At 39.6% G+C, this 24,021-nt stretch overlaps 10 protein-coding genes across 10 annotated transcripts, besides 1 other annotated feature; 6 read left to right on the forward strand and 4 right to left on the reverse strand.

Annotated features, from left to right (window-relative positions):
* Positions 1-186: 186 nt before the first annotated feature.
* On the forward strand, positions 187-2,259 carry BPL1 (biotin--[acetyl-CoA-carboxylase] ligase BPL1; the record flags this gene model as incomplete). The annotated part of the gene is made up of 1 exon (XM_056232242.1): positions 187-2,259. The coding sequence occupies one exon, from the start codon at positions 187-189 to the stop codon at positions 2,257-2,259; it is 2,073 nt and encodes a 690-aa protein (XP_056086540.1).
* Positions 2,260-2,514: 255 nt separating this feature from the next.
* On the reverse strand, positions 2,515-7,695 carry RPO21 (DNA-directed RNA polymerase II subunit RPB1; the record flags this gene model as incomplete). The annotated part of the gene is made up of 1 exon (XM_056232243.1): positions 2,515-7,695. The coding sequence occupies one exon, from the start codon at positions 7,693-7,695 to the stop codon at positions 2,515-2,517; it is 5,181 nt and encodes a 1,726-aa protein (XP_056086541.1).
* Positions 7,696-8,514: 819 nt separating this feature from the next.
* SCM3 (Scm3p) lies at positions 8,515-9,189 on the reverse strand (the record flags this gene model as incomplete). Its single annotated transcript, XM_056232244.1, has 1 exon — positions 8,515-9,189. The coding sequence occupies one exon, from the start codon at positions 9,187-9,189 to the stop codon at positions 8,515-8,517; it is 675 nt and encodes a 224-aa protein (XP_056086542.1).
* Positions 9,190-10,402: 1,213 nt separating this feature from the next.
* On the forward strand, positions 10,403-12,712 carry RGT2 (glucose sensor; the record flags this gene model as incomplete). The annotated part of the gene is made up of 1 exon (XM_056232245.1): positions 10,403-12,712. The coding sequence occupies one exon, from the start codon at positions 10,403-10,405 to the stop codon at positions 12,710-12,712; it is 2,310 nt and encodes a 769-aa protein (XP_056086543.1).
* A 903-nt stretch (positions 12,713-13,615) lies between these two features.
* On the forward strand, positions 13,616-14,161 carry ARF2 (Arf family GTPase ARF2; the record flags this gene model as incomplete). The annotated part of the gene is made up of 1 exon (XM_056232246.1): positions 13,616-14,161. The coding sequence occupies one exon, from the start codon at positions 13,616-13,618 to the stop codon at positions 14,159-14,161; it is 546 nt and encodes a 181-aa protein (XP_056086544.1).
* A 525-nt stretch (positions 14,162-14,686) lies between these two features.
* RPL35B (60S ribosomal protein uL29) lies at positions 14,687-15,468 on the forward strand (the record flags this gene model as incomplete). Its single annotated transcript, XM_056232247.1, has 2 exons — positions 14,687-14,689; positions 15,109-15,468. The coding sequence occupies 2 exons, from the start codon at positions 14,687-14,689 to the stop codon at positions 15,466-15,468; spliced, it is 363 nt and encodes a 120-aa protein (XP_056086545.1).
* Positions 15,469-15,763: 295 nt separating this feature from the next.
* Positions 15,764-16,372, reverse strand: RDI1 (Rdi1p; the record flags this gene model as incomplete). Its single annotated transcript, XM_056232248.1, has 1 exon — positions 15,764-16,372. The coding sequence occupies one exon, from the start codon at positions 16,370-16,372 to the stop codon at positions 15,764-15,766; it is 609 nt and encodes a 202-aa protein (XP_056086546.1).
* A 381-nt stretch (positions 16,373-16,753) lies between these two features.
* On the reverse strand, positions 16,754-17,863 carry PPH21 (phosphoprotein phosphatase 2A catalytic subunit PPH21; the record flags this gene model as incomplete). Its single annotated transcript, XM_056232249.1, has 1 exon — positions 16,754-17,863. One exon carries the CDS (start codon positions 17,861-17,863, stop codon positions 16,754-16,756), a length of 1,110 nt encoding a protein of 369 aa, XP_056086547.1.
* A 932-nt stretch (positions 17,864-18,795) lies between these two features.
* Positions 18,796-18,873: a sequence feature (Short protein (SKDI_04G1110, CAI4057377.1) was converted to a misc_feature.).
* A 619-nt stretch (positions 18,874-19,492) lies between these two features.
* Positions 19,493-20,821, forward strand: SRF1 (phospholipase D regulator; the record flags this gene model as incomplete). The annotated part of the gene is made up of 1 exon (XM_056232250.1): positions 19,493-20,821. One exon carries the CDS (start codon positions 19,493-19,495, stop codon positions 20,819-20,821), a length of 1,329 nt encoding a protein of 442 aa, XP_056086548.1.
* Positions 20,822-21,377: 556 nt separating this feature from the next.
* CDC53 (cullin CDC53) lies at positions 21,378-23,825 on the forward strand (the record flags this gene model as incomplete). Its single annotated transcript, XM_056232252.1, has 1 exon — positions 21,378-23,825. The coding sequence occupies one exon, from the start codon at positions 21,378-21,380 to the stop codon at positions 23,823-23,825; it is 2,448 nt and encodes an 815-aa protein (XP_056086549.1).
* Between the last annotated feature and the right edge of the window lie 196 nt (positions 23,826-24,021).

Below are 24,021 nucleotides of genomic sequence, written 5' to 3' on the forward strand. Positions count from 1 at the left end.
GCATATATAAGTGTATATTTGCTTTGCTTTTCCCCTTTCTCAGTTTTTCTTTACGTTGTATTATATTTCTTCCGAAATTTGCTGGTGTATAACAAGTGTAAGTCTTCTACCGGTTATTACAGGTTTGGAGTATCGATAAAGAAGGCATTTGAACGTTCATATCATTTCAGTTCGAAGTCAAGCAGAATGAATGTATTGGTCTACAATGGGCCGGGAACTACGCCGGGATCAGTTAAGCACGCGGTGGAAAGTTTACGTGACTTTTTGGAACCTTATTATGCTGTGAGTACGGTCAATGTCAAAGTATTGCAGACAGAGCCATGGATGTCAAAGACCTCAGCTGTGGTGTTCCCAGGTGGTGCAGATCTTCCGTATGTTCAAGCTTGCCAGCCCATTATTCCTCGATTGAAACAGTTTGTCAGCAAGCAAGGTGGTGTCTTCATTGGATTTTGTGCAGGAGGTTATTTCGGCAGTAGTCGTGTTGAATTCGCTCAAGGTGACCCAACGATGGAGGTAACAGGAAGCAGAGATTTACGTTTCTTTCCATCAACGAGCAGGGGACCTGCATACAGTGGATTTCAGTATAATAGTGAAGCTGGTGCACGTGCGGTAGGATTAGATCTTCCTGATGGATCGCAGTTCTCGACGTACTTCAACGGAGGAGCCGTTTTTGTTGATGCAGACAAGTTTGACAATGTCGAGATCCTGGCAACCTACACGGATCACCCTGATGTTCCTTCTTCTGATTCAGGCAAAGGTCAAAGTGAGAATCCAGCCGCTGTAGTGTTATGTAACGTTGGAAGAGGAAAGGTTTTATTGACTGGTCCCCATCCCGAGTTCAATGTTCGTTTCATGAAAAAATCCACAGATAAACACTTTCTTGAAACTGTTGTTGAGAGGTTGAAAGCTCAGGAAACCGATAGATTAAAATTCATGAGAACAATCCTTACCAAGACTGGATTGAATTGTAATAATGACTTCAATTATGTTAGGGCCCCAAATTTAACCCCACTGTTTATAGCTAGCGCCCCAGGTAAGAAAAAGTATTTACAGGAGATGGAGGACAATTTGCTGCATCATGGCGCACGTGCAAATGATGCTGAGGGGTGCTTAGAATTGGATGCCGAAAGTGACTCTTTTCAATTTTATAAGGGTTACAGGGCCTCTTACAATGCGGCCAGCACGTCTTTACTTCATAAAGAACCAGATGAGGTTCCTAAGGCACTAGTATTTCCCGCTGAAAATGAGGATACTCCTCCGTCTCAATATGTACCCAATTTTGATATGAAAGAGTACTTCAGGAACTTGAATGCACAAAACACATTAGGTTCTTTACTTCTATATGGGGAAGTTGTTACGTCAACGAGTACCATATTGAATAATAATAAAAGCTTATTGGATTTAGTCCCTGAAAACACCTTACTGCACGTGGGTACAATTCAAGTCTCTGGCCGTGGGAGGGGTGGGAATACTTGGATTAATCCTAAAGGTGTTTGTGCGTCGACGGCAGTAGTAACAATGCCACTTCAATCACCAGTAACTAATAGAAATGTATCTGTCGTTTTTGTCCAATATCTTTCCATGCTTGCCTATTGTAAAGCCATACTATCCTATGCACCTGGGTTTTCGGATATTCCTGTTAGGATTAAATGGCCTAACGACCTCTACGCCCTCAGTCCTAGGTATTATAAGTGTAAAAATTTAAAACTAGTTAATACTGGATTTGAACACACAAAGCTTCCTCTAGGTGATGTCGAGCCTGCTTACCTCAAGATTTCAGGTTTACTGGTCAACACTCACTTCATAAACAACAAATACTGTTTATTACTTGGTTGTGGTATAAATTTGACGAGCGACGGGCCTACGACTTCATTACAAACTTGGATTGACATCTTGAACGAGGAACGCCAACAATTGAACCTTGATTTATTGCCATCAATAAGGGTAGAAAAGCTGCAGGCTCTCTATATGAATAATCTCGAGGTCATATTGAAACAATTTATTAATTACGGGGCTGCGGTAATCTTGCCAAGTTACTATGATTTGTGGTTACACAGTAACCAAATTGTCACATTGACAGATCACGGAAATACGAAAGCCATGATTACCGGTATCACTGAGGACTATGGTTTATTGATTGCAAAGGAATTGGTAAGCGGTAGCTCTACCCAATTCACGGGAAACGTTTACAGTCTACAGCCCGATGGTAATACATTTGATATCTTCAAAAGTTTAATTGCTAAAAAAGTTCAAGTTTAAATGACAATTTTACCGCCTGGAGTATGAAAATTAGACTTAAAGCTTGCTTAATACATATAGTTTTCTTGATTTTATCAGCCCGGTTTATTTCTTCATTGTCTATTGTATAGATCTAATCAATCAGTTCTATGCTCCTAATGTAAAGAGCAATAGTAATTGGTATGTGTTTTTACTATGATACAAAATAAACTAGAAATACTATTTGAGAAATTATATATAATGTAATAACGTCAAATACGTAAGAATGATATATTATCATTTGGAATTTTCATTTTCATTATGCTTTTGTTCGTCTTGCTTTGGAGAATATGCAGGAGATCCTGGACTATAGCCTGGAGATGTTGGGGAATAAGAAGGTGAAGTAGGGCTATAGTTGGGAGAAGTGGGAGAGTAGGAAGGAGATGTTGGGGAGTAAGATGGGGACGTTGGAGAGTACGAAGGAGATGTAGGACTATAGCTTGGTGATGTTGGTGAATAGGCTGGCGATGTTGGACTATAGCTAGGGGACGTTGGGCTATAGCTTGGTGACGTAGGGGAGTATGATGGAGATGTAGGTGAATAAGACGGAGATGTGGGGCTGTAACTAGGTGATGTGGGAGAGAACGATGGTGATGTTGGTGAATAAGATGGTGATGTTGGTGAATAAGATGGTGATGTTGGTGAGTAAGATGGAGATGTTGGTGAGTAAGATGGAGATGTTGGCGAGTATGATGGAGATGTGGGGCTGTAACTAGGTGATGTAGGGGAATATGATGGTGATGTGGGGGAGTATGCTGGAGAGGTAGGAGAGTATGTTGGGGAAGTTGGAGAGAAACCCGGTGAAGAGACTCCAAATCCGGGAGATGTAGGTGCTTCACCATAGGCTCCAAATGGAGATGTTGCTTCACCATAATCAGCACCGCCGTAAGCTGTGAATCCTCCAGCCATAGCATCGTTTGAACCAGAATCGACCAGAGGTGAAAACATCAATTCATCCTTAACATCAAGATCGGCATTGACCAAACCGCTTTCATTGCTGTATGGAGTGGCACCACCATCTTGTCCATCTCCAATCTCAGTGATTTTTTGTTCTGGCATGTATTTGACCAATGATTCTTCATCAATCATCACATCAAATGCACCGGTACCGATTGGAGCCATTTGACCAAGTATAACATTTTCGGAAACACCGCGACAATCATCTAATTCGGCAGAGGCACCCGCTTCAAACAAGATTTCGACGGTTTCTTCGAATGAACATCTCATCAAGGCACCAGTATTCGATCTGTTGAAACCATGACGAGTAACAGAAGTTAAACCACCCTGAGTCGTCATAACATCAACTAGTAAGGCCATATGACGGTAGTTGACATACGAACCATCAGAAGCAATAACATTGTAAACTTCCTTATACAAGGCTGCACGACCAGCTTCAATACCCAAAACTTCCATAATATCGATAAACGAGTTAGTGTATATCCTAGTTGGGTCGATACCAGGAACGGTCATAACTTCAGATAAGTTAACACCATCTGTTTCTAACACCCATTCAGGTTCCTTAACGTATTCACCAGTTGGGCTTGGCACTTTACGGTCGTATTTCATCATCACAACACGCTCAATGTTTTCAACACCACGTAATGTAATGTTTTCCAGCATAGTGTTCTCGATTTTCTTCAACATATGATCTTCTTCAGCTTCAGTTTCAGCGTCTAGTGACTTAGGACGAACTACACGACAACGAATAATCAATTTTTCATCATTATCCTCAGACCAGATAACAAAAAGATCGTTTTTGAAAGTTTGCTTGATTCTTTCACCAACTTGCCCCATAGTTAGATCTTTATCGTTCATTGCCGCACGATCTAATTCCAAACGCAACAACCAAGGTGATTGTTGGTCAAAAGATTGTTCGGCTTCGTCATCTAGCAGAGAGAAATGAAGTTGAATAATCTCTTCATCTTCAGGAATAACTGTGGAACGTGGATCAGGATCATAATAGATCTCTGAAGCAATAGTTACACTCTTTAAAGTAGTATGTTCAATGGCAGATCTAATTAGCTTTGCCTGTTCTTGATCGGCAGCATGGCCAGGTTCTAAGTAAACAGTTAAAGAAGGAGTTTTCATGTTTTTGGCAACGTTTAAGATTTCCTTTAAACGTGGAACACCAGAGGTAACTTTCTTGGAAGCAACACCGGCAAAATGGAAAGTATTAAGTGTCATTTGTGTAGCTGGTTCACCGATGGATTGAGCTGCAAGAACCCCAACCATTTCACCAGGGTGAACAACCGAACGGAGAAATTGTGCTTCGATATTACTTAAAACCCATTCGAATGCCTGCTTTGTTAGTCTATATTCTTGTAAGATTCTGCGAGTGGCCAAACGGGAACGGAACAAGCAACAGAATAAGGTAACTGCATCCTGTTGAGCATTTTGTATGATTTCATTCTTCCCACGTAACACCAGTAGGTTTTCCTGTAAATCTTTCACACCAATAACAATTTCTTTGATTGTTAGATCGGATGGTCTTGTATGATCGATGTGGAAAGTTTGTTGAGCATTTTGAATAATACGTCTTATATTGACGGGCATTGGCCAGTTTGCTTCACCATCGACAAAAACTTCTCTTAAAAACTTACGGTCTTTCACTAATTGTTTGTACTCTTCGTCCAGTAAGACTTGAAGTTTCAGATCACCTAGGATTTCAGATCCAGATTCTAATAGTGAAGGATCCAGGATGTGTTCTGGATTCAATAAGTCAATTCTGTATCTCTTTTCGAAGGCTTTGTCAGAACCACCAATCGTATCCAGTGATTGTTTTTCAATGTGTGCAGCATCCATACCATCTTCACCATAAATAAACTGAATAACGTTACCCAACGAATTTCTTGTGGTGTTATCGTAATGGACCATGATATCTTCTAAAGCTTTGACTAAACGACGTTGAATATAACCTGTTTCAGCTGTTTTAACAGCAGTATCGATAAGACCTTCACGACCACCCATTGCATGGAAAAAAAACTCTTGTGGGGTCAAACCTCTCAAATATGAATTTTCAACGAAACCTTTAGACTCTGGAGAATAGTCATCCTTAGAAAAATGTGGTAAGGTACGATCAACGAACCCAAAAGCAATACGTTTACCTTCAACAGACTGCTGCCCTACACAAGCTGACATTTGCGCGATATTAATGAATGAACCCTTGGAACCTGCCATAACCATTTGTTTCACATTGTTTAAATCCTTTAAATTAACTTCAGCTAAACGACCTGCTTTATCTCTTGCTTCATTTAAGAACCGAACAACATTATCTTCAAACGATTCACGGAGGGTCATACCATGTTTAGCAGTCAATAAGTTTGCCTGAGCTTCCTTTGTGACATCAAAAACCTTCTTTTTAGCTTCTGCAATTGTTTCTGTAATTTCTCTCATTGTTGGCCCATCAGCTATGGTATCCCCAATACCTGTTGAGAAACCATTATGTAACAACCAAAAGTTAACAACTTTCTGTATATTACCAAATAGTTTAGCACAGACTTGGGGTCCCTTTTCCCTAGTAACGACATGAATTAAACCGCCATTGGACGAACCAACGGTTTTCTTTTCAACGACACCAAATACAATTTGACCATCGATGATAAGCATACCATTATCCTTTGGAGAAAGCAAAGTTGTACCTTCATCGAAACGTTGCAAATGAATACCACTTGGAATGGCCGCGGATAAGACTTGTTTACCTGACCACAAAGGTTTGGGTTTGATAATTGCAGGCGTGGGAATAACACCATCCCAATCCGGAACCCAATACAGCATATTCAAAACTTGGTCAAGTTCTATAAATGTATCTCTTAATGTTAATTTTCGAATACCACATAAAGTATCTTGCACAATACCCATACAAGGTTTGTTAGACTGTGGCGACACGATTTGTAAAGGAACAGCGCATAGTTGAGACAGTTCAGCCCTCGTCTCCTCAGATTGAGGAACGTGAAGATTCATTTCGTCACCATCAAAATCGGCATTATATGGAGAAGTGACGGACAAATTCAATCTGAATGTAGAATATGGGATAACTATCACTCTGTGAGCCATCATAGACATTTTATGCAGCGAAGGCTGACGGTTGAACAAAACTGGATCATTATCCATGATGTGACGCTCCACTTTCCAACCGTACTGTAGTTGTATATCACCAGCTCTTTTGCTATATCTTAAATCTATACGATCCCCGCTATCACGAATGACGTATTTGGCACCAGGATGCTCATTTGGCCCATTTCGAACAAGTTGCGTTAGACGATCTATATTATAAGGAGTAACGACTTCTGGATATGTCAAAGTCTTGGCAATAGATTTTGGAACACCGACTTGATCTAATTCCAAATTAGGGTCACCAGAAATAACTGTTCTTGCTGAGAAGTCTACACGCTTACCCATTAAATTACCCCTAATACGACCTTCCTTACCCTTCAAACGAGCACGAATCGACTTAACGGGACGGCCGGACTTTTGTAGAGCTTGTGGTTGACCAGCAATATCATTATCCATGTAGGTGGCAACATGAAACTGTAATAAACTTTCTGCCTCTTCAATGGCATGATGAGGAGCACCATTATGCTCTAATGTTTCCAAACTAATATTCGCCTTCAAAATGTCAGCCAATTTAAACGTCAAATCATCCTCACCTCTTTGGGATTCATTAAAGGAAATAGATGGACGAACTGGTGGTGGTGGGACAGGAAGACACGTCAGAATCATCCATTCCGGACGAGAAAAGACTTCGTTAAAACCCAAACTAGTGAAATCCTCCACCGAGATATGTTTAAATATATTCAAGATTTCTTCCGTGCTCAAGACTCTTAATTCTGGCTCATCAGCATCTCCTGAAGCTCTATCTTTTTTCCAACTACCAACCAGTTTCAACCCATCCTTACGAACCGTGGGTTGCGTGTTACCACAACCCCCTCTTGAAACAAGTTGAGTAGGATCATTTTCTGAAGGAACGTCTGTTTCGCAAACCATTTTAGTTTTACATAAAGTCCAAATTGCAGCGAATCTCTTCTTGCTGTCCTTAATTGCCAAGGCTTGTCTCATTAATTCATTATGTTCATCGAGTAATAGTTTACCACAGTGCATACAGACACATTCACAAAGTTTCTTGATTTTAGCAATGAAACCAACATGAAAAACAGGTTTGGCCAGATCGATATGACCAAAATGACCAGGACACTCGTTCATACCTTCTTGGCAAGTTTGACATTTTAAGTTACGGTCAATAGAGCCTAATCTAGGATCGTTCAACCCGCCAATTTTAGCTCTTGTTTGAGTTTCATCCATTGTTTCCGGGAATCTAATTTTAGCTACACTTATCGCTCTAACTTCTTCGGGCGAAAAAAGACCAAACTGGACCTCTTTTACTGTACGCAGTGGGGCACTGGAATATTGCTGTCCTACCATGATGGATGTATATCTTAGAATGTGATGTTATTATTATAATTATTATTATGATTCAGCTTCCTTCTTCGAAAAAATAGAATTTTTTTTTAAGTTTTGGTTGATGAGAAAAGAAAGGATAAGAAAGGTAGGTATTTCTGGGTGCCTAGTTGAAGTTATTTTATAACTATTATTGCTGTTGTTGTTGTTGTTGTTGTCAACAGATTTTTTTCAAATTTGGCCGAAAATCTGTACTAGATAATACTTGAGAGTAATATATTTCAAGGTAAATCTGAAATGGAAAAAAGCCTCTTATAATACAGTTGTTTAGTTTTTCCTTGAAGTTCGATCGGAAGATTCGCTGAGAAAACTTATGCAGTAAAGCAAATATAAACAAATGATGACTTTGGAGAGTTATGTATTCGTTTATATCAATCCTGTTCAAATTTGGGTGGGAAAAAATGAAAGGAATAAAAAAAAATGGAAGATTGACAAAGAGAGTCGATCAGAACAACACAAATATGACTTCAGTTTATGAACAAGTTGGTGTTCTTATGTTACCTCCGTGAGAGCAATTAATGTTCTTGTCGTACTGCAAAAGATAACCCAAAGTTGCCAATAGTGTTGAACGCTCGTCTTGTTTGTTCATTGGTTGCCACTGAATAAACTAAGGAGAACCGACGGTCGAAATTGAAAAAAAAAAAGGAAAAATATTCAAAAACGTATGTCGTTTCTAGTGATGTCCTTTTTAATCGCCTCTGAAATTTATCCGGGTACCCTACTGCTCGGTTTCTTATATACATATATATGGTGCGGTCAAATAGGAGACTTTTGAGATAGTTTTTAGTCTCGTAGTATTCTTTTTGAGAGTTTGGCTTCGTACTGCTTGAAATCTGCGTCTATTCCTTTCTCGTCTTCTTCATCTTCGTTGCCATCTTCAGCATCCGCATCTGAATCGCTTTCCTTGCGGTCATCAGCCCATATGGTATAATCATCCTCTCTACCTTCATCTTCCTCGTCGCTAATGTCGATAATGTCCCTAAGTACACTTGTGTATCTTGTTCTTTTGTCTTTGGTGGTGCTGTTGACCGTCAGTTTCTTGATATGTCCGTTGTCTTCAATGATCTCGCCTGTTTTCAGGTCTACGAGGTCGCCTTGGTCTTCAATGGACTCGTATTTGCTTATTATGTTAGACCACACTTCCTTCATGTTTTCGTCCGCCCGCTTGTGGCGCTCCATGACTTCATCGTCGGTTAACTTGGGGATGACCTGATTTTCCTTGGACATTATGTATACGTGGCCGTTTCTCTCGGCAACTGGTCGCACGATTTCATTGCTCTTCCTCGACCCTTTATGTTTTTCAGGAGCTGGGGTATGCAATTCGGAAACAGGTCCGTAACCACATTGCTTTCGTATTTTGGCCTCACTTTTCTTACTGGATTCTTTCAATAGCCCTTTTAAGGCACCATGAAGGCTTTTCAGGTTTCTTCTCTTGGATACTTTCTTACTTGTCTTCATCTCTCAGTGGATTTTGTATTGGAATGGTGTGCATATGCCTATGGGTATGTATGTCCGCTGCCAATCCTTTCTCAGGATACGATGCATATGATTCAGCTAGTTGAAAAATCGCGAAACTAAAGCGTCATTTTTTAATGGCGCCGCCCTCCTTTTGCTCCGCCATGAGTCTGCATTATATGAAGCCACAATAGCAAAGGATGTCATGGATAACAGCTTTATGGGGAAAACAGCATGTACTTGAGAAGGAAGGTATTGCTCTCGTGCAGCGGATAAATGCCGTCCCTATAAAGTAGACTAATAAGTTCATTTTCCCGCTATAGACTGATTTTTTCCCTTTTTTTTATAGTTCTTCCTGAATCAGCAAAGAAAGAGATCATTTGAACAAAACAGGACGCATAGGCTGTGAACTATTTATAATTTATTTAGTACTCTCATATAATTTTTCAAAACTTCTCAAGATGCTTAGATGAAGAAACAAAATATAAAAACAAAAACCGATCGGAGTAACGCTCTCGGTTGTGAAGCGGTGGTGTAGGTCCATTAATTATTCAATCAAGTACCTATTTGACAATAGCCACGAATCGCGTCCAGCCAGATATATATGTAGATGCATAGCATGGCTAAAGTTCGCCCAATAACAGAGCCATGCTAGCGCATCGAGTATATTCTTCTGGTAACAATGGCACTCTTCTGCTGGATCGACGCTAGTTATGATGACACAACTTCTCAACTGCATTGCTTAGCAGAGCCATTCCGATTTTTCTGCAGTAATCTCCGCCATTTCTTATCTGACATCTTTCCCGCTGGGGGATCGAACGGAGAATTTAATCGGTTCTTATGCGAAAAAGTGTGAAACTTACCGCAAAGGGCAAAAACTTACCATAAAAAAACCCCATTATTACATTATCAACTCAACGGTGATTACCAGCGGTGAAAGGTTCTTTTAGCTTTTCCTCCCACCTTGAAAAGTGAAATAAATACACGGAACGGAATTAAACGCCTCATCGGGCCCCTTTCATAAATAACGAGCCTCAAAACAATAGAGTTCTGCTTTTTTTTTATCACGCCCGCTATTTCAATATTTGTCCTTTGCTAAACCATAAGAACCTCACCTGTGAAATTAAAAAGTAGATCAGAAGTAGCATTTATAATCTAAAAAAAACCGACAGCACAGAAACTCTATATATATGAAAATATCTCGAATTTTACTTGTATGAACGATAATCAAGACTGCCTGCGACAGAGAGAGGAAAACACTCATCTCGAGCAGCCCGGAAGCGACTCCTGCCACCGCCAGGGTGTTGAGTGTGCCATCGATGATAATGTCCCACGCCACGACTCTTACATAGAGTCTCCCAATGATACAGAGGCAAAATCAATACTGATGTGCGATGATCCTAATGCATACCGAATATCTTACGCGAGCAATGAGCCTGCAGGCGATGGAGCAGTAGAGACTACGTCCATCCTACTGTCACAACCGCTGCCGCTGCGATCGAACGTGATGTCCGTTTTGGTCGGTATATTTGTTGCCGTGGGAGGGTTTTTGTTTGGATATGATACTGGGCTAATCAACAGCATCACCGATATGCCGTATGTTAAAACATACATTGCTCCAAACCATTCAAATTTCACCACCAACCAAATAGCCATACTTGTATCGTTTCTTTCCTTGGGGACATTCTTCGGTGCGTTGATCGCTCCCTATATCTCGGATTCATATGGTAGGAAACCCACAATCATGTTCAGCACTGCCATCATTTTTTCCATAGGAAACTCTTTACAAGTTGCATCTGGTGGCTTGGTGCTATTAATAGTCGGAAGAGTCATTTCCGGTATTGGGATCGGGATAATTTCTGCGGTCGTACCCCTATATCAAGCTGAAGCTGCACAGAAAAATCTTAGAGGGGCCATCATTTCCAGTTATCAGTGGGCAATTACTATCGGGTTACTTGTGTCCAGTGCGGTGTCGCAAGGCACTCACTCTAAAAATGGACCTTCCTCATATAGAATACCCATTGGTTTACAATATGTTTGGTCTAGTGTTCTAGCTGTGGGTATGATTTTTCTTCCAGAGAGCCCACGATATTATGTCCTGAAAGATGAGCTTAATAAAGCTGCCAAGTCGCTGTCCTTTTTAAGAGGCCTTCCGATTGAAGATCCGAGACTTTTAGAAGAGCTAGTGGAAATCAAGGCCACTTACGATTATGAGGCGTCGTTTGGTCCCTCAACGCTTTTGGATTGTTTCAAGACAAGTGAAAATAGGCCCAAACAGGTTTTGCGAATATTCACCGGTATTGCCATTCAGGCTTTCCAACAAGCTTCAGGCATAAATTTCATATTCTATTACGGAGTTAATTTTTTCAACAACACAGGAGTGGACAGTTCCTACTTGGTCTCCTTTATCAGCTATGCTGTCAATGTTGCCTTCAGTATACCTGGCATGTATTTAGTGGATCGAATAGGTAGGAGACCGGTACTTCTTGCTGGAGGTTGCATAATGGCTGTAGCGAATTTGGTTATTGCCATTGTTGGTGTTTCAGAAGGCAAAACCGTTGTAGCAAGTAAAGTTATGATTGCATTTATCTGCCTTTTCATTGCCGCATTTTCGGCCACATGGGGGGGTGTCGTATGGGTAGTATCTGCTGAATTGTACCCACTAGGTGTCAGATCAAAGTGTGCTGCCATATGTGCTGCTTCAAATTGGCTGGTCAATTTCATTTGCGCTCTGATTACACCGTATATTGTTGACGTTGGATCACATACGTCTTCCATAGGACCCAAGATTTTTTTCATTTGGGGTGGTCTAAACGTTGTGGCCGTTATCGTTGTTTATTTCGCTGTGTATGAAACAAGAGGGTTAACCTTGGAAGAGATCGATGAATTATTCAGGAAGGCACCGAATAGTGTCACTTCCAGCAAATGGAATGAAAAGTTGAGAAAAAGATGCGTGGCGCTTCCTATTTCGCAACAAATAGAAATCAAAACCAACATCAAGAACGCTGGCAAACTAGAAGACAACATCAGTCCAGTTGCGGAAGATACCGCTATCGATAACAATAGTTCATCCAATGTTGAAAAATTCTTGCAAGATCTGCTACTATCGAAGGATCGTGTCATCGTGGCGAACAAAGAAAATAGCGCCCTAGTAGACGCTACCAATGCCGTCCCTCTGACGTCCATGGAACTCAAACCTGTGGAATGCCCGTCGATGAATTACGTGGACTTGGGGAATGGTCTCGGTCTGAATACATATAACAGAGGCCCCCCATCTATCATTTCTGATTCTACAGACGAATTCTACCAAGAAGATGACTCTTCCAATGGCAATAGCAACTCCGAGGAAAACGGCGACAACAGCGTCAGCACATATATGGCTCAACTAATCAACAGTCCATCCACTACAAGCAACGATACGGCTTTATCTCAATCCCACAATAGCAATGCAAGAACATCATCTAATTGGACGAGTGATCTTGCTAGCAAGCACAGTCAATACACCCCGCCAAATCACAATCTTTAGCATCTTATGACCTTTTAAGGTCTTACAAACTGTTTTATAAATTATTCTTGTATATGCACTTTTGAGTTTTTTAACATTCCAACATGATAGACTTAATAAAAAACAAAAAAGAACTATAGACAATATATTCGTTACATACCAACGAGTTGCATTAGATCCCGATTTTTTCTTCAGTAATACTTGTTATCGCAGAAGATATATGTCAAGTAGTTTAGCAGTGCCATACTGACATATATACATATGTCAGTATTACCCTGTACACTAAATATCATTTAGTACGTTAGCTAGATGGTGTCTCTGACTGAACTAGCGGGTTCTTGATGCGGACGGTTGTTGTTCGATCCTTCTACCTACTCCTTTGGTTGGTACACATACCCTTACAGGAGATCGAATATGTGCATAAATGTTGGCTTATCGGTTGGACTATTTTAGTTATTCTTATTTCATCTACGAAAAGGGGTTGAATCCTGAAGAAGATTTTTTACACAGACTCAGGTTGAAATAGACTAACGACAAGGCAGTCACTTTGTATGTAACAAGTTTTCATTGGGAAAGATAGGCAACAGCACTGAGACACTATGCGATAGAATGCGTGCTGAAAGATGCACTCTGCTCTTACCTTCATTAAAAGGCGAGATTTGAAGTGTCCCCCTTTATTTGACCTGGCAAACCATTTTCTAAATCCTCTATATGGCCTTGATTCCCTATTTGTGGGGAGTCATGTGGTACGGCCCTGATATTTTTTGAATGAAGATAAGTAGTCAAGATACGTGGTCAAAGGAAGATCTTTGCAGAAGTGCTTCTAACATCATATCCTTGTCTATTTTGAGCAATAGTTACTAACATTGACCAATCAATAAGTGTAGAAAAAAAAAGTAAAAAAAGAAGATTTCGTAAAGAAAAATGGGTTTGTTCGCCTCCAAGTTGTTCAGTAACCTTTTTGGTAACAAGGAAATGCGTATTCTTATGGTGGGTCTAGATGGTGCAGGTAAAACCACCGTCTTGTACAAGCTGAAGTTGGGTGAAGTCATCACAACTATTCCAACAATCGGTTTCAATGTTGAAACTGTCCAATATAAGAACATTTCATTCACTGTTTGGGATGTCGGTGGACAAGACAGAATTAGATCTTTATGGAGACACTACTACAGAAACACTGAGGGTGTTATTTTCGTTATCGATTCCAACGATAGATCGCGTATTGGCGAAGCTAGAGAAGTCATGCAAAGAATGTTGAACGAAGATGAACTGAGAAATGCCGTCTGGTTGGTTTTCGCCAACAAGCAAGATTTGCCAGAAGCTATGTCAGCCGCTGAAATCACCGAAAAATTAGGTTTACACTCCATCAGAAACCGTCCATGGTTCATCCAGTCCACCTGTGCTACTTCGGGTGAGGGGTTGTACGAAGGTCTGGAATGGTTGAGCAACAACTTGAAGAACCAATCCTGATCTAAATCTGTATAGTAAATTAAGTCATGCGGACCGCGTATGTTTTGTTTCTAGATTGTTTTTATTTTTATAATTGTTAAAGATATTAACCAATGTATAGTTGTATAAGATAGGATAATGAAAATGCACTGAACATATCTACTAAGAGTTTATTACCGCAGAAGAGCATTCGATACTCGTAATGACATGATGAAATTTAGCGGATGTTAGATAGTGACTACAGAAAAGAAAGCCTGTTTTGAACCCGTACATCTGTAGCATTTTCAGCATGTTTGGATTCTTTTGAACGCACAAAGACAGACTCAAACCCAGCATATTGTGGATTTTTCACGAGCTCCCAACACCCAAACATTTACAGCTTTCTTTTGCTTTTTTCACGTAAGATTGTGAAATTCTCTTGAAGATGAGGGTAAATAGCAGCTACAGTATCTTACGAGATAGGCATATATTGAAAAACTATTCACGTCTCTTTTATGAAGATTTGCTTAGTATAGTGAGAACACATAGTAACCAAAACGACTAAAAATGGTATGTAAAGATGAACATATGAAAGTACAACATAATATATCGTGTTTTTCGACTGATGCGTATCTTCTACCTTCACCAGAAAAGTTATCATGAAAACGAAAGAAACCTACAAGGTGATCATGCTATGCCTTGCGCGGAAATGCCTACTAGATATCATGACCTTGTTTACCAAATGTCCTCTAGGTTAATGCAGAATATTAGAGACTAGGAGGAATTGGCGCAGTACACCATTCATTAGGGACTACTGAAGGTATTAAAACATTTGCAGTCTATCTATTTTGAGACAGAGAACGATAAATATTACTTACCGTCCAAGCATGGAAGATCTAAAACTCGAATATTCAACTTATACAAGGACAACGAATAGTTTTACTAACAAGTGATGAAATATTATCATTTTTCTCTTCTATTATTGACAGGCCGGCGTTAAAGCTTACGAACTAAGAACCAAATCCAAGGAACAATTGGCTTCCCAATTGGTTGACTTGAAGAAGGAATTGGCTGACTTGAAGGTCCAAAAGTTGTCCAAACCATCCTTGCCAAAGATCAAGACTGTCAGAAAGAGCATTGCTTGTGTCTTGACCATCATCAACCAACAACAAAGAGAAGCTGTCAGACAATTATACAAGGGTAAGAAGTACCAACCAAAGGACTTGAGAGCCAAGAAGACCAGAGCTTTGAGAAGAGCTTTGACCAAATTCGAAGCTTCCCAAGTCACTGAAAAGCAAAAAAAGAAACAAATCGCTTTCCCACAAAGAAAGTACGCTATCAAGGCTTAGTTTTTTTGTTACATTATCATTTTAATATTTGATATTTTTGGATATAGTTTAATTTGTATTTTTTAAGAACCCCATACGGCAATTTATTTTATTAGTGATACGTTAGCTGAATCAGCATACTGTATTAAATATTTATTTACCATGGGTGTTATGGAATCAACTGCACAAGAGCCTTACCCCCTTACTTCGATCCGGAATAGCGACAAAAGCATGCAGGATTAGTCATATTCCTTTAAATAAATACAGGCATGCCCTTGTATACAAGCTTTATCTATATTTTCGTTCCAGCGGTCAACTATTTCTTGACAATTTCGACTCCCCAATTCAAAGTCAAATGATTAGTTTTATCGTCATCAATGAATCTTGATACGGCGCTGTAGTTACCTCTAGCCAAGAACCCACTAGGAGCTTCACTTTCCGGTAGCTCTACCTCATAGAACGGTTTCGTCTTAGTATTAGGTGCATACGATCCCAAATGGTCATCTATCTTGTCGACAGCAATGCCCGCTTTCTTAATATATTGCACATATCGTAACCCCGTGATGATTTCATGTTGAACTTTGAAAACAATTCTAAGCTTATAAATTGAGTTCTCTTTGATTTTGTATCTTTTGGATGCCAATTCTTTGATAGTCTTTTCGTTGGTAAGATCAAATGTAATGGGATTCGGCTCCGTATTGACTAAAAGTTGAATTCTCTGAACAACCACTTTCCTTTTGTCACCTGGAAATTCCAAAGGTAATACGTCTGAACTTAATCCAAGGGATTCTTTCCACTTAGCTAAAGATTCGTCTTCGGCATCCAAGTTTTTATATTCATCAACAGTTTTTTTGGCTGAAACTTTGTATTGATCATTGTTTCTATCTTCTTCGAATTGACTAAAATCAGTAGTTTCTTCGGCCATTATGCAAGTATTTTTACACCTAAAAAGTTGAATATTCAAGTTATTCGTATCTGTAAATAGGAGAAGGCAGCAAGAACAGATTCATAAATGCTAACAGTTATCAACCAATCTTTATATTATTTCGCTGATCTATTGCGAGAATTAAACGATCGCGTTAGAGAACTGTTTCACCCGGAGCAATGCTCAGAATGATTGAAGCGTTGAAAAAAAAAAAAAGGCCCCGTAACGATTGATAACTTTAAGGCATGGCAAGGGAGGGGAATATCTAGTTGATCTGTTTGCGGTTTATTTTCGGCTCGATATCTAAGTAACTATGAAGATGGTGAAAGAGAAAAGCGAATATATATATATATATATCTATATATATGCATGTATACATACTCATAAAAAGTAATCTGGAGTCTTTCTACTGACGGAGGGTTCACCAGGTCTCACGGATGGGTCGTATTGCAAGAACTGCCTATTATGATTTTCATCCACTTCCATGATGGCCGCTTGATTACCACATCTATAACAGTAATTCGGAGCACTGAAGATAGTGACCACGTTTTGCTGATGAGACCAAGCGTAGCCTTCCATGACCAGTTGGTGAGCTCTTGCTATTAGTGATAAATCGTTGGTATGATTGAATTGCTCGCTAACATCTTGTCCAAAGGTGAAGCCTGCACCTCTGGGACTAATTCCCCATCCGCCTCTATCATCAGGATCGGACCATAGGAGGTCGCACATCGGACCTTCGTGAGGTACTTCCTGTATTCTGTTCAATTCTCTAACCTGATCTATGGTCTCTATCATGGGCGAAAGACCTCCATGCAAACAGAAAACTTTGTTATCTACTAAAGCTGTAATGGGGAAGTAGTCGAATAAATCGGTGAACATTTTCCACACATTCGCACTGCCGTATTTCCTCAAACATTCGTCATAAAACCCGTATACCTGGGTGATTTGCCTCGATTCGTGGTTCCCCCTCAGTATAGTGATTCTATGCGGATATCTGACTTTCATGGCGACTAAGTAGGACACAGTCTCGACGGAATAATATCCTCTATCCACGTAATCGCCCATGAAAAGGTAATTAGTGTCGGGGCAAGGACCACCGATTTTGAATAGTTCTAATAAATCATGGAATTGACCGTGTACGTCACCGCAAATTGTCACGGGCACATTGATTGGCTTGACGTTTTCCTCGAACTGCAAAACATCCACTGCCATCTTACATAGTCGGGCCACGTCGTCTTCTGACAACGGCTCGCATTTGCTGAGGTGCTCAATCCATTGGTCGAGCTGGTTTATGTTTGTGTTGGTTAGTTCTAGTGGTTTTGATGACTTGTGGTCTGCTATTCCCGAGGAGCCTGGTTTTAAGTCCTCAATTGAAAACTCCTCTTCATTATCATTTATTGAATTGTTGTTGAGGTCCATGTCTTCAGATATTGTGGGAGTCAACTGTTCAGTGACAGCATCTTGCATGGGTACATCTAAATCTGTATCCATTTTCTTTTTGTTTATTGGTTATATGCAATGGTTTATATCTTTCTTTTCGGCTATTTGTAAATAGGGGTAAAACAACTTGTTTTTTTTCTTCTTCTCTTTCCTTTTTTCAGAAAATGCAAGAGGATAAATTAACAATTTTAGAATTGGATAATAGTCCTACAGAATTGTGTTTATAATGCAGTTACGTTATTATTGGCCAGGTAACGAAAACTAGGGGAAGGGGGCGAGAAAAAGAACAATTCAAAAGGTGTACTTCTGAGATATTAGAGAAAAATTGGCTGATACCGGAGTCCACAACAATGATTCAATACAAACTTTGAAGCAATTGGAGTATGCGTGTCTCAAAAATAGATGAAAGTACGAAGTCGGATTTAATGATTTTCTTTATTCCGAGAACGCTGTGACAGAGGGGACCTGAAGTTGAAAAAAAACTGCTATAGGAAGGATTATGAGAACTAAGGTTATCCAGAAAAGGGTCCTTAATAATATCTAATAACCAATTAAATCAGCTGGTAACTTTCCACACGCAATCCCAGATTCATTACCGGCACCCCGATAGCAAATATTTCATTTTTCTTTCATTTTTTCACTTTGGTTTCATCCTTAAAACTTACCTTTTTCATCGTTTCGTACGCAGGCGATATTCCAGATGTAACTTAAGGGTAATGGAACAGTACCTCAAAGTAGTAATAAGTGCCACTAAAATCGGCAGGCTAAACCGCAATCAAAAAATGATGATTCATTTTATTTTATTGATAGGAAACTATGTAATATTAAATTAATAGATATAAAGTTGATCTCCGTTCAAAATATTCTCAACAAAATCATATTTTCGAAAGAATGACGGTCCAATCTAGGAATTTTATAAGAGGGAAAAGTACGCAGAAATCAATCTTGTTTGACCTGTACTTAAATATTCACTCGCAATCCGCTTATTTGGATCTGGCTCTCACCTTCCGTCTCTTTCTCTTAAGTCTTCTAGTTCTCTTCTTTCTCCACTTAGCTCTCATTTGGAATTAAGTCGATATAGCTATCTTGAGAATGAACCAAAAATTGACAGTACAAACGAAATAGAAGATATTAAAAAGTAGAGAGAGTGAAAAAGGGAAATGAGGTAAACGGTATCAATATAGAGTGTTGGGTCTAAACTAAAAGTACGACACTGATTTGGTCTCCATATATATAAACTTCCCCGGCAAGCTGGGAAGCGTTACGGACAATGACGGGTAAATGGGCGAAAATACCGTGGGCGGAATATTCTGCTTTTGCCTTTGACATAAGGGGTCGGGCGGACATTTTTTTGTCGATCCCTTATTAAAACTTAGTCGTGAATAAACAGAGAAAGGTACGGGTGAAGAAGTTCTGCAGAGGTACGGGTGATAAAGTAGTCCTTGTATTATCGCAGCATTGTGAACGATGAATGCCAAGTAAGGGAAAAATGGAAATATACGAAGTGTTGGAGGAGGGGAAGAGGTGTTTACATTTCAACCGGCACGACAACGTTCTCGAGTGAACCAAAAACCTAGAACTTTCTTTGCACTAATCTAGAACACCTTGGTTGCTAAATAGGACTGTGACATTGCTGAGGAGGGACGTGAATGGTATTTTTTACATACATTGACAATTTTAATGGAAGATACTCATTCCAGCAAAGAAGTATATTCAAATACGTCGTCAGCGACATCTTCTAGGATTACAGACCAAAACCATATCGACTCGAATTTGGATCTGGAGAAAAACGAGACTGTGAGAGGCTCAGGTTCACTGGAGTCATTACGAAATGCCAAGATACGTATTCCTAAGCGCAGCGATGGTTCGCCACTGGATTATCCCAAGTTAAACACTTACACGTTTGTACCGACCACAGTGCCTCCATACGTGCTCGAGGCGCAGTTTGATAAACTAAGACTCCATGGTAAGGGTCCTGTTGATGGAAATGTTAGTGATGATAAGAGTTTTCCTAAGGAATTCAAGTGGGGCCAATTTGCATCTGAAATCGGCTGTCATTCTGCATACACCAAAGACCAAAACGATAATCACAGCCATATTCTAAAACCATCGGCCCACGATAACTATTCTCTAGCATCCTCGACCTCATCCAAAAATGCAGCTCGAAGAGAAATCCTGGGCGATATGTCCAGTGAATGGGGCGGTGAAGAGCGCTTGGAGGATGTGCTACATTCTGAGATAGGCGTTAACTTAGAATTCAAGACCACGGAGGAGAGGAAAGAATGGTTACAGTATATTGAAAAAGTGAAGGAATTTTATTACAGCGATAAGAAGAAGAACAGTCCAGAATCGCCCGACTCGGCGCATAACAAAAGCTACAAGTCGGATTGGGTAAATGAGCTGAATAAAGAGAGAGAAAAGTGGCGGCGATTAAAACAAAGAAAGTTGCAACAATGGAGGCCTCCCATGACGTCATTACTGCTCGACAACCAATACTTGATCTTAGGCTTAAGAATCCTCACGGGTATTCTGTCGTGCGTTTCACTTGCTTTAGCAATCAAGATTTTCCAAAACTCGAGATCAAATAATACCATCAATGAAAGTAGAATCGGACAGCAACCAAGCACTATAATGGCTATCTGCGTTAATGCGATAGCGATTGCATATATTATTTATATTGCTCATGATGAATTTGCCGGTAAACCTGTTGGGTTGAGAAATCCAGTAAGCAAATTGAAGCTAATTTTATTGGATTTACTTTTCATAATTTTTTCAAGTGCTAATTTGGCATTAGCATTCAATACCCGTTTTGATAAAGAATGGGTATGTACTTCAATTCGCAGGTCAAATGGAAGTACATACGGATACCCGAAAATACCGCGTATCTGTAGAAAACAGGAGGCCCTGTCTGCCTTTCTCTTCGTTGCATTGTTTATGTGGGTGATTACTTTCTCCATCAGTATTGTCAGAGTGGTGGAAAAAGTTAGTTCAATCACCAATCGGAACTGAGCCCAAAAAGAACAGAAGAAAAAACTTCAATACCATCTTTGACCACAATATGCATTGTATATTTCTGACTTAATAAACACTTCCTTTGTCATGGCGTTTATTCGCTAATTTTGCAAGTAGAATTACATAGGTCTTAATTTGAAATAATAAAGCTTACCCGAACAGATATTCATTTCCTTTTCCTTTTTGCCGTTTCAAGGCCCTTTTTCATTTCGATGTTTGATAAACATGTATGGGGTGAAATGTGGCAAAATACAGGTCCTTCAAGATAGCTAGGGCATTGAGAAAGTATTCCGGCTAGACTCTATTTTGAAAACCAATTGATTCATATCCCTGCTCTTCTGTACTGTCTTTTTTCTCACTAGGCTTTTTCGTCCGCATCTTTCAACTTCTGTGCACCCCTTTCACTATTAACCATATTTTAACTCATTGACCTATTCTTTTAGCAATTTGGCATTGATCACACTTAAGAATAAAGAAGAATACATTTTTGGGTCTTGAAAGGATTAATACATACAAATTAGGCAAAGAAGAAGAACAACACAAGCAACACGGCATGTCTGAAACTCTTCCTAGATCAGATGATTTGGAGGCCACTTGGAACTTTATAGAACCAGGAATCAATCAAATCTTAGGAAATGAAAAAAACCAATCATCGACCTCTAAGAGAGTGTACAAGATTCTTTCTCCAGCCATGTATATGGAAGTTTATACCGCGATCTATAACTATTGTGTGAACAAATCACGTTCGTCCGGTCATTTTAGTACTGACAGTAGAACGGGTCAGTCAACAATTTTAGTTGGTAGTGAAATTTACGAAAAATTGAAGAATTATTTAAAGAACTACATTTCGAATTTCAAGAAAACTGATTCGGAGACTTTTTTACAGTTTTACGTAAAGCGTTGGAAAAGATTTACGATTGGTGCCATATTTTTAAACCACGCCTTCGACTATATGAATAGATATTGGGTTCAAAAGGAAAGAAGTGATGGTAAAAGACATATTTTCGATGTAAACACTTTATGCTTAATGACATGGAAAGAAGTTATGTTTGATCCAAATAATGGTATTCTGGTTAACGAATTACTGGAACAGATTACTTCGGAAAGAGAAGGACATATTATTCAAAGAAGCAATATTAGCACTGCAATAAAATCCTTAGTTGCACTCGGCATTGACCCACAAGATCTGAAAAAGTTAAATCTAAACGTTTATATTCAAGTTTTTGAGAAACCGTTTTTAAACAAAACGCAAGAGTATTACACGCAATATACAAACGATTATTTAGAAAGACATTCGGTAACTGAGTATATTTTCGAAGCACATGAAATCATTAAACGTGAGGAAAAGGCGATGACAATATACTGGGATGATCATACTAAAAAGCCACTTTCTATAGCGCTGAACAAGGTCTTGATCACAGGCCATATTGAAAAATTGGAAAATGAGTTCGTTGTCCTTCTCGACGCAAGGGATGTCGAAAAAATCACTTCCCTCTATGAACTTATACGCAGAGACTTTACATTAATTCCAAAAATGGCTACAGTTTTTGAAAACTATGTTAAAAATACTGGGGAGAATGAAATTTCGAGTCTATTAGCCATGCATAAACAGAACGTCATGAAAAACGAAAACGCATATCCAAAAAAATTGGCTCTTATGAACGCGCATCCACTTTCTCCTAAGGACTACATCAAGAAGCTACTGGAAGTGCACGACATATTCTCCAACATTTTTAATGAAAGTTTTCCTGATGATATACCTCTAGCTAAGGCATTAGATAATGCGTGCGGCGCTTTCATCAACATCAACGAGTTCGCGTTACCTGCAGGATCTCCAAAAAGCGCTACTTCAAAGACGTCTGAGATGCTCGCTAAATACAGTGACATGCTATTAAAGAAGGCCACCAAACCCGAAGTGGCAAGCGACATGTCAGATGAAGATATTATAACGATATTCAAGTATTTGACCGACAAAGACGCTTTTGAAACTCATTATAGAAGACTTTTTGCCAAGCGGCTAATCCATGGCACTTCTACATCAGCTGAAGACGAAGAAAACATTATTCAAAGACTACAGGCAGCGAATAGTATGGAATACACTGGTAAGATAACCAAAATGTTTCAAGATATTAGACTTTCGAAGATTTTGGAGGAAGATTTTGCAGTTAATTTGAGGAATGAGCCTGATTATTCTAAATCTAAATATCCAGATTTACAGCCATTTGTACTGGCAGAAAATATGTGGCCATTCTCATACCAAGAAGTAGAATTTAAGCTGCCCAAGGAGTTAGCGTCATCCCATGAAAAATTAAAGGAGTCATACAGCCAAAAGCACAATGGTAGAGTTTTGAAGTGGTTATGGCCATTATGTCGTGGTGAGTTAAAGGCTGACATCGGAAAACCAGGTAGGGCACCATTTAACTTCACCGTAACATTGTTCCAAATGGCGATATTACTCTTATATAACGATGCTGATGTCTTGACATTAGAAAGTATCCAAGAGAGCACAAATTTGAATATCCAGCATATCGCGGCGGCAATGATACCATTCATTAAATTCAAGTTGATTCAACAGGTTCCGCCAGGGCTAGATGCGCTCGTAAAATCAGAAACTCAATTCAAGATATCACGCCCGTATAAAGCACTAAAAACGAATATAAACTTTGCCAGTGGTGTTAAGAACGATATCTTGCAATCACTATCAGGTGGGGGGCACGATAATCACGGTAGTAAGTTAGGAAACAAACGCTTGACAGAGGATGAAAGAATCGAAAAGGAATTAAATACGGAACGACAAATCTTCTTGGAAGCATGTATTGTGAGGATAATGAAAGCCAAGAGAAATTTACCGCACACAACTCTCGTCAACGAATGCATTGCTCAATCGCACCAGAGATTCAACGCAAAGGTCTCCATGATCAAGAGAGCCATCGACAGCTTAATCCAAAAGGGATATTTGCAAAGAGGAGACGATGGGGAATCCTACGCGTACCTCGCCTAATAACCGTAGCGCCTGGCAAGCGTATATCGCGACCCAAGTAAGCAAAACAAACTAGCACAAATTACATATATATATATAGCTGTATGTATATGTTATGCCGTGTACATGAAACTGGTCTATGATAGGTCCTGCCTCACTGAAGTTCGTGGCAGCATAGTTACAGGGAGCTCTTGTTCTGCCAGTGACATCCTTTCCC

The sequence above is a fragment of the Saccharomyces kudriavzevii genome, assembly GCF_947243775.1.
Source record: "Saccharomyces kudriavzevii IFO 1802 strain IFO1802 genome assembly, chromosome: 4".
Classification (NCBI taxonomy): Eukaryota; Fungi; Ascomycota; class Saccharomycetes; order Saccharomycetales; family Saccharomycetaceae; genus Saccharomyces; species Saccharomyces kudriavzevii.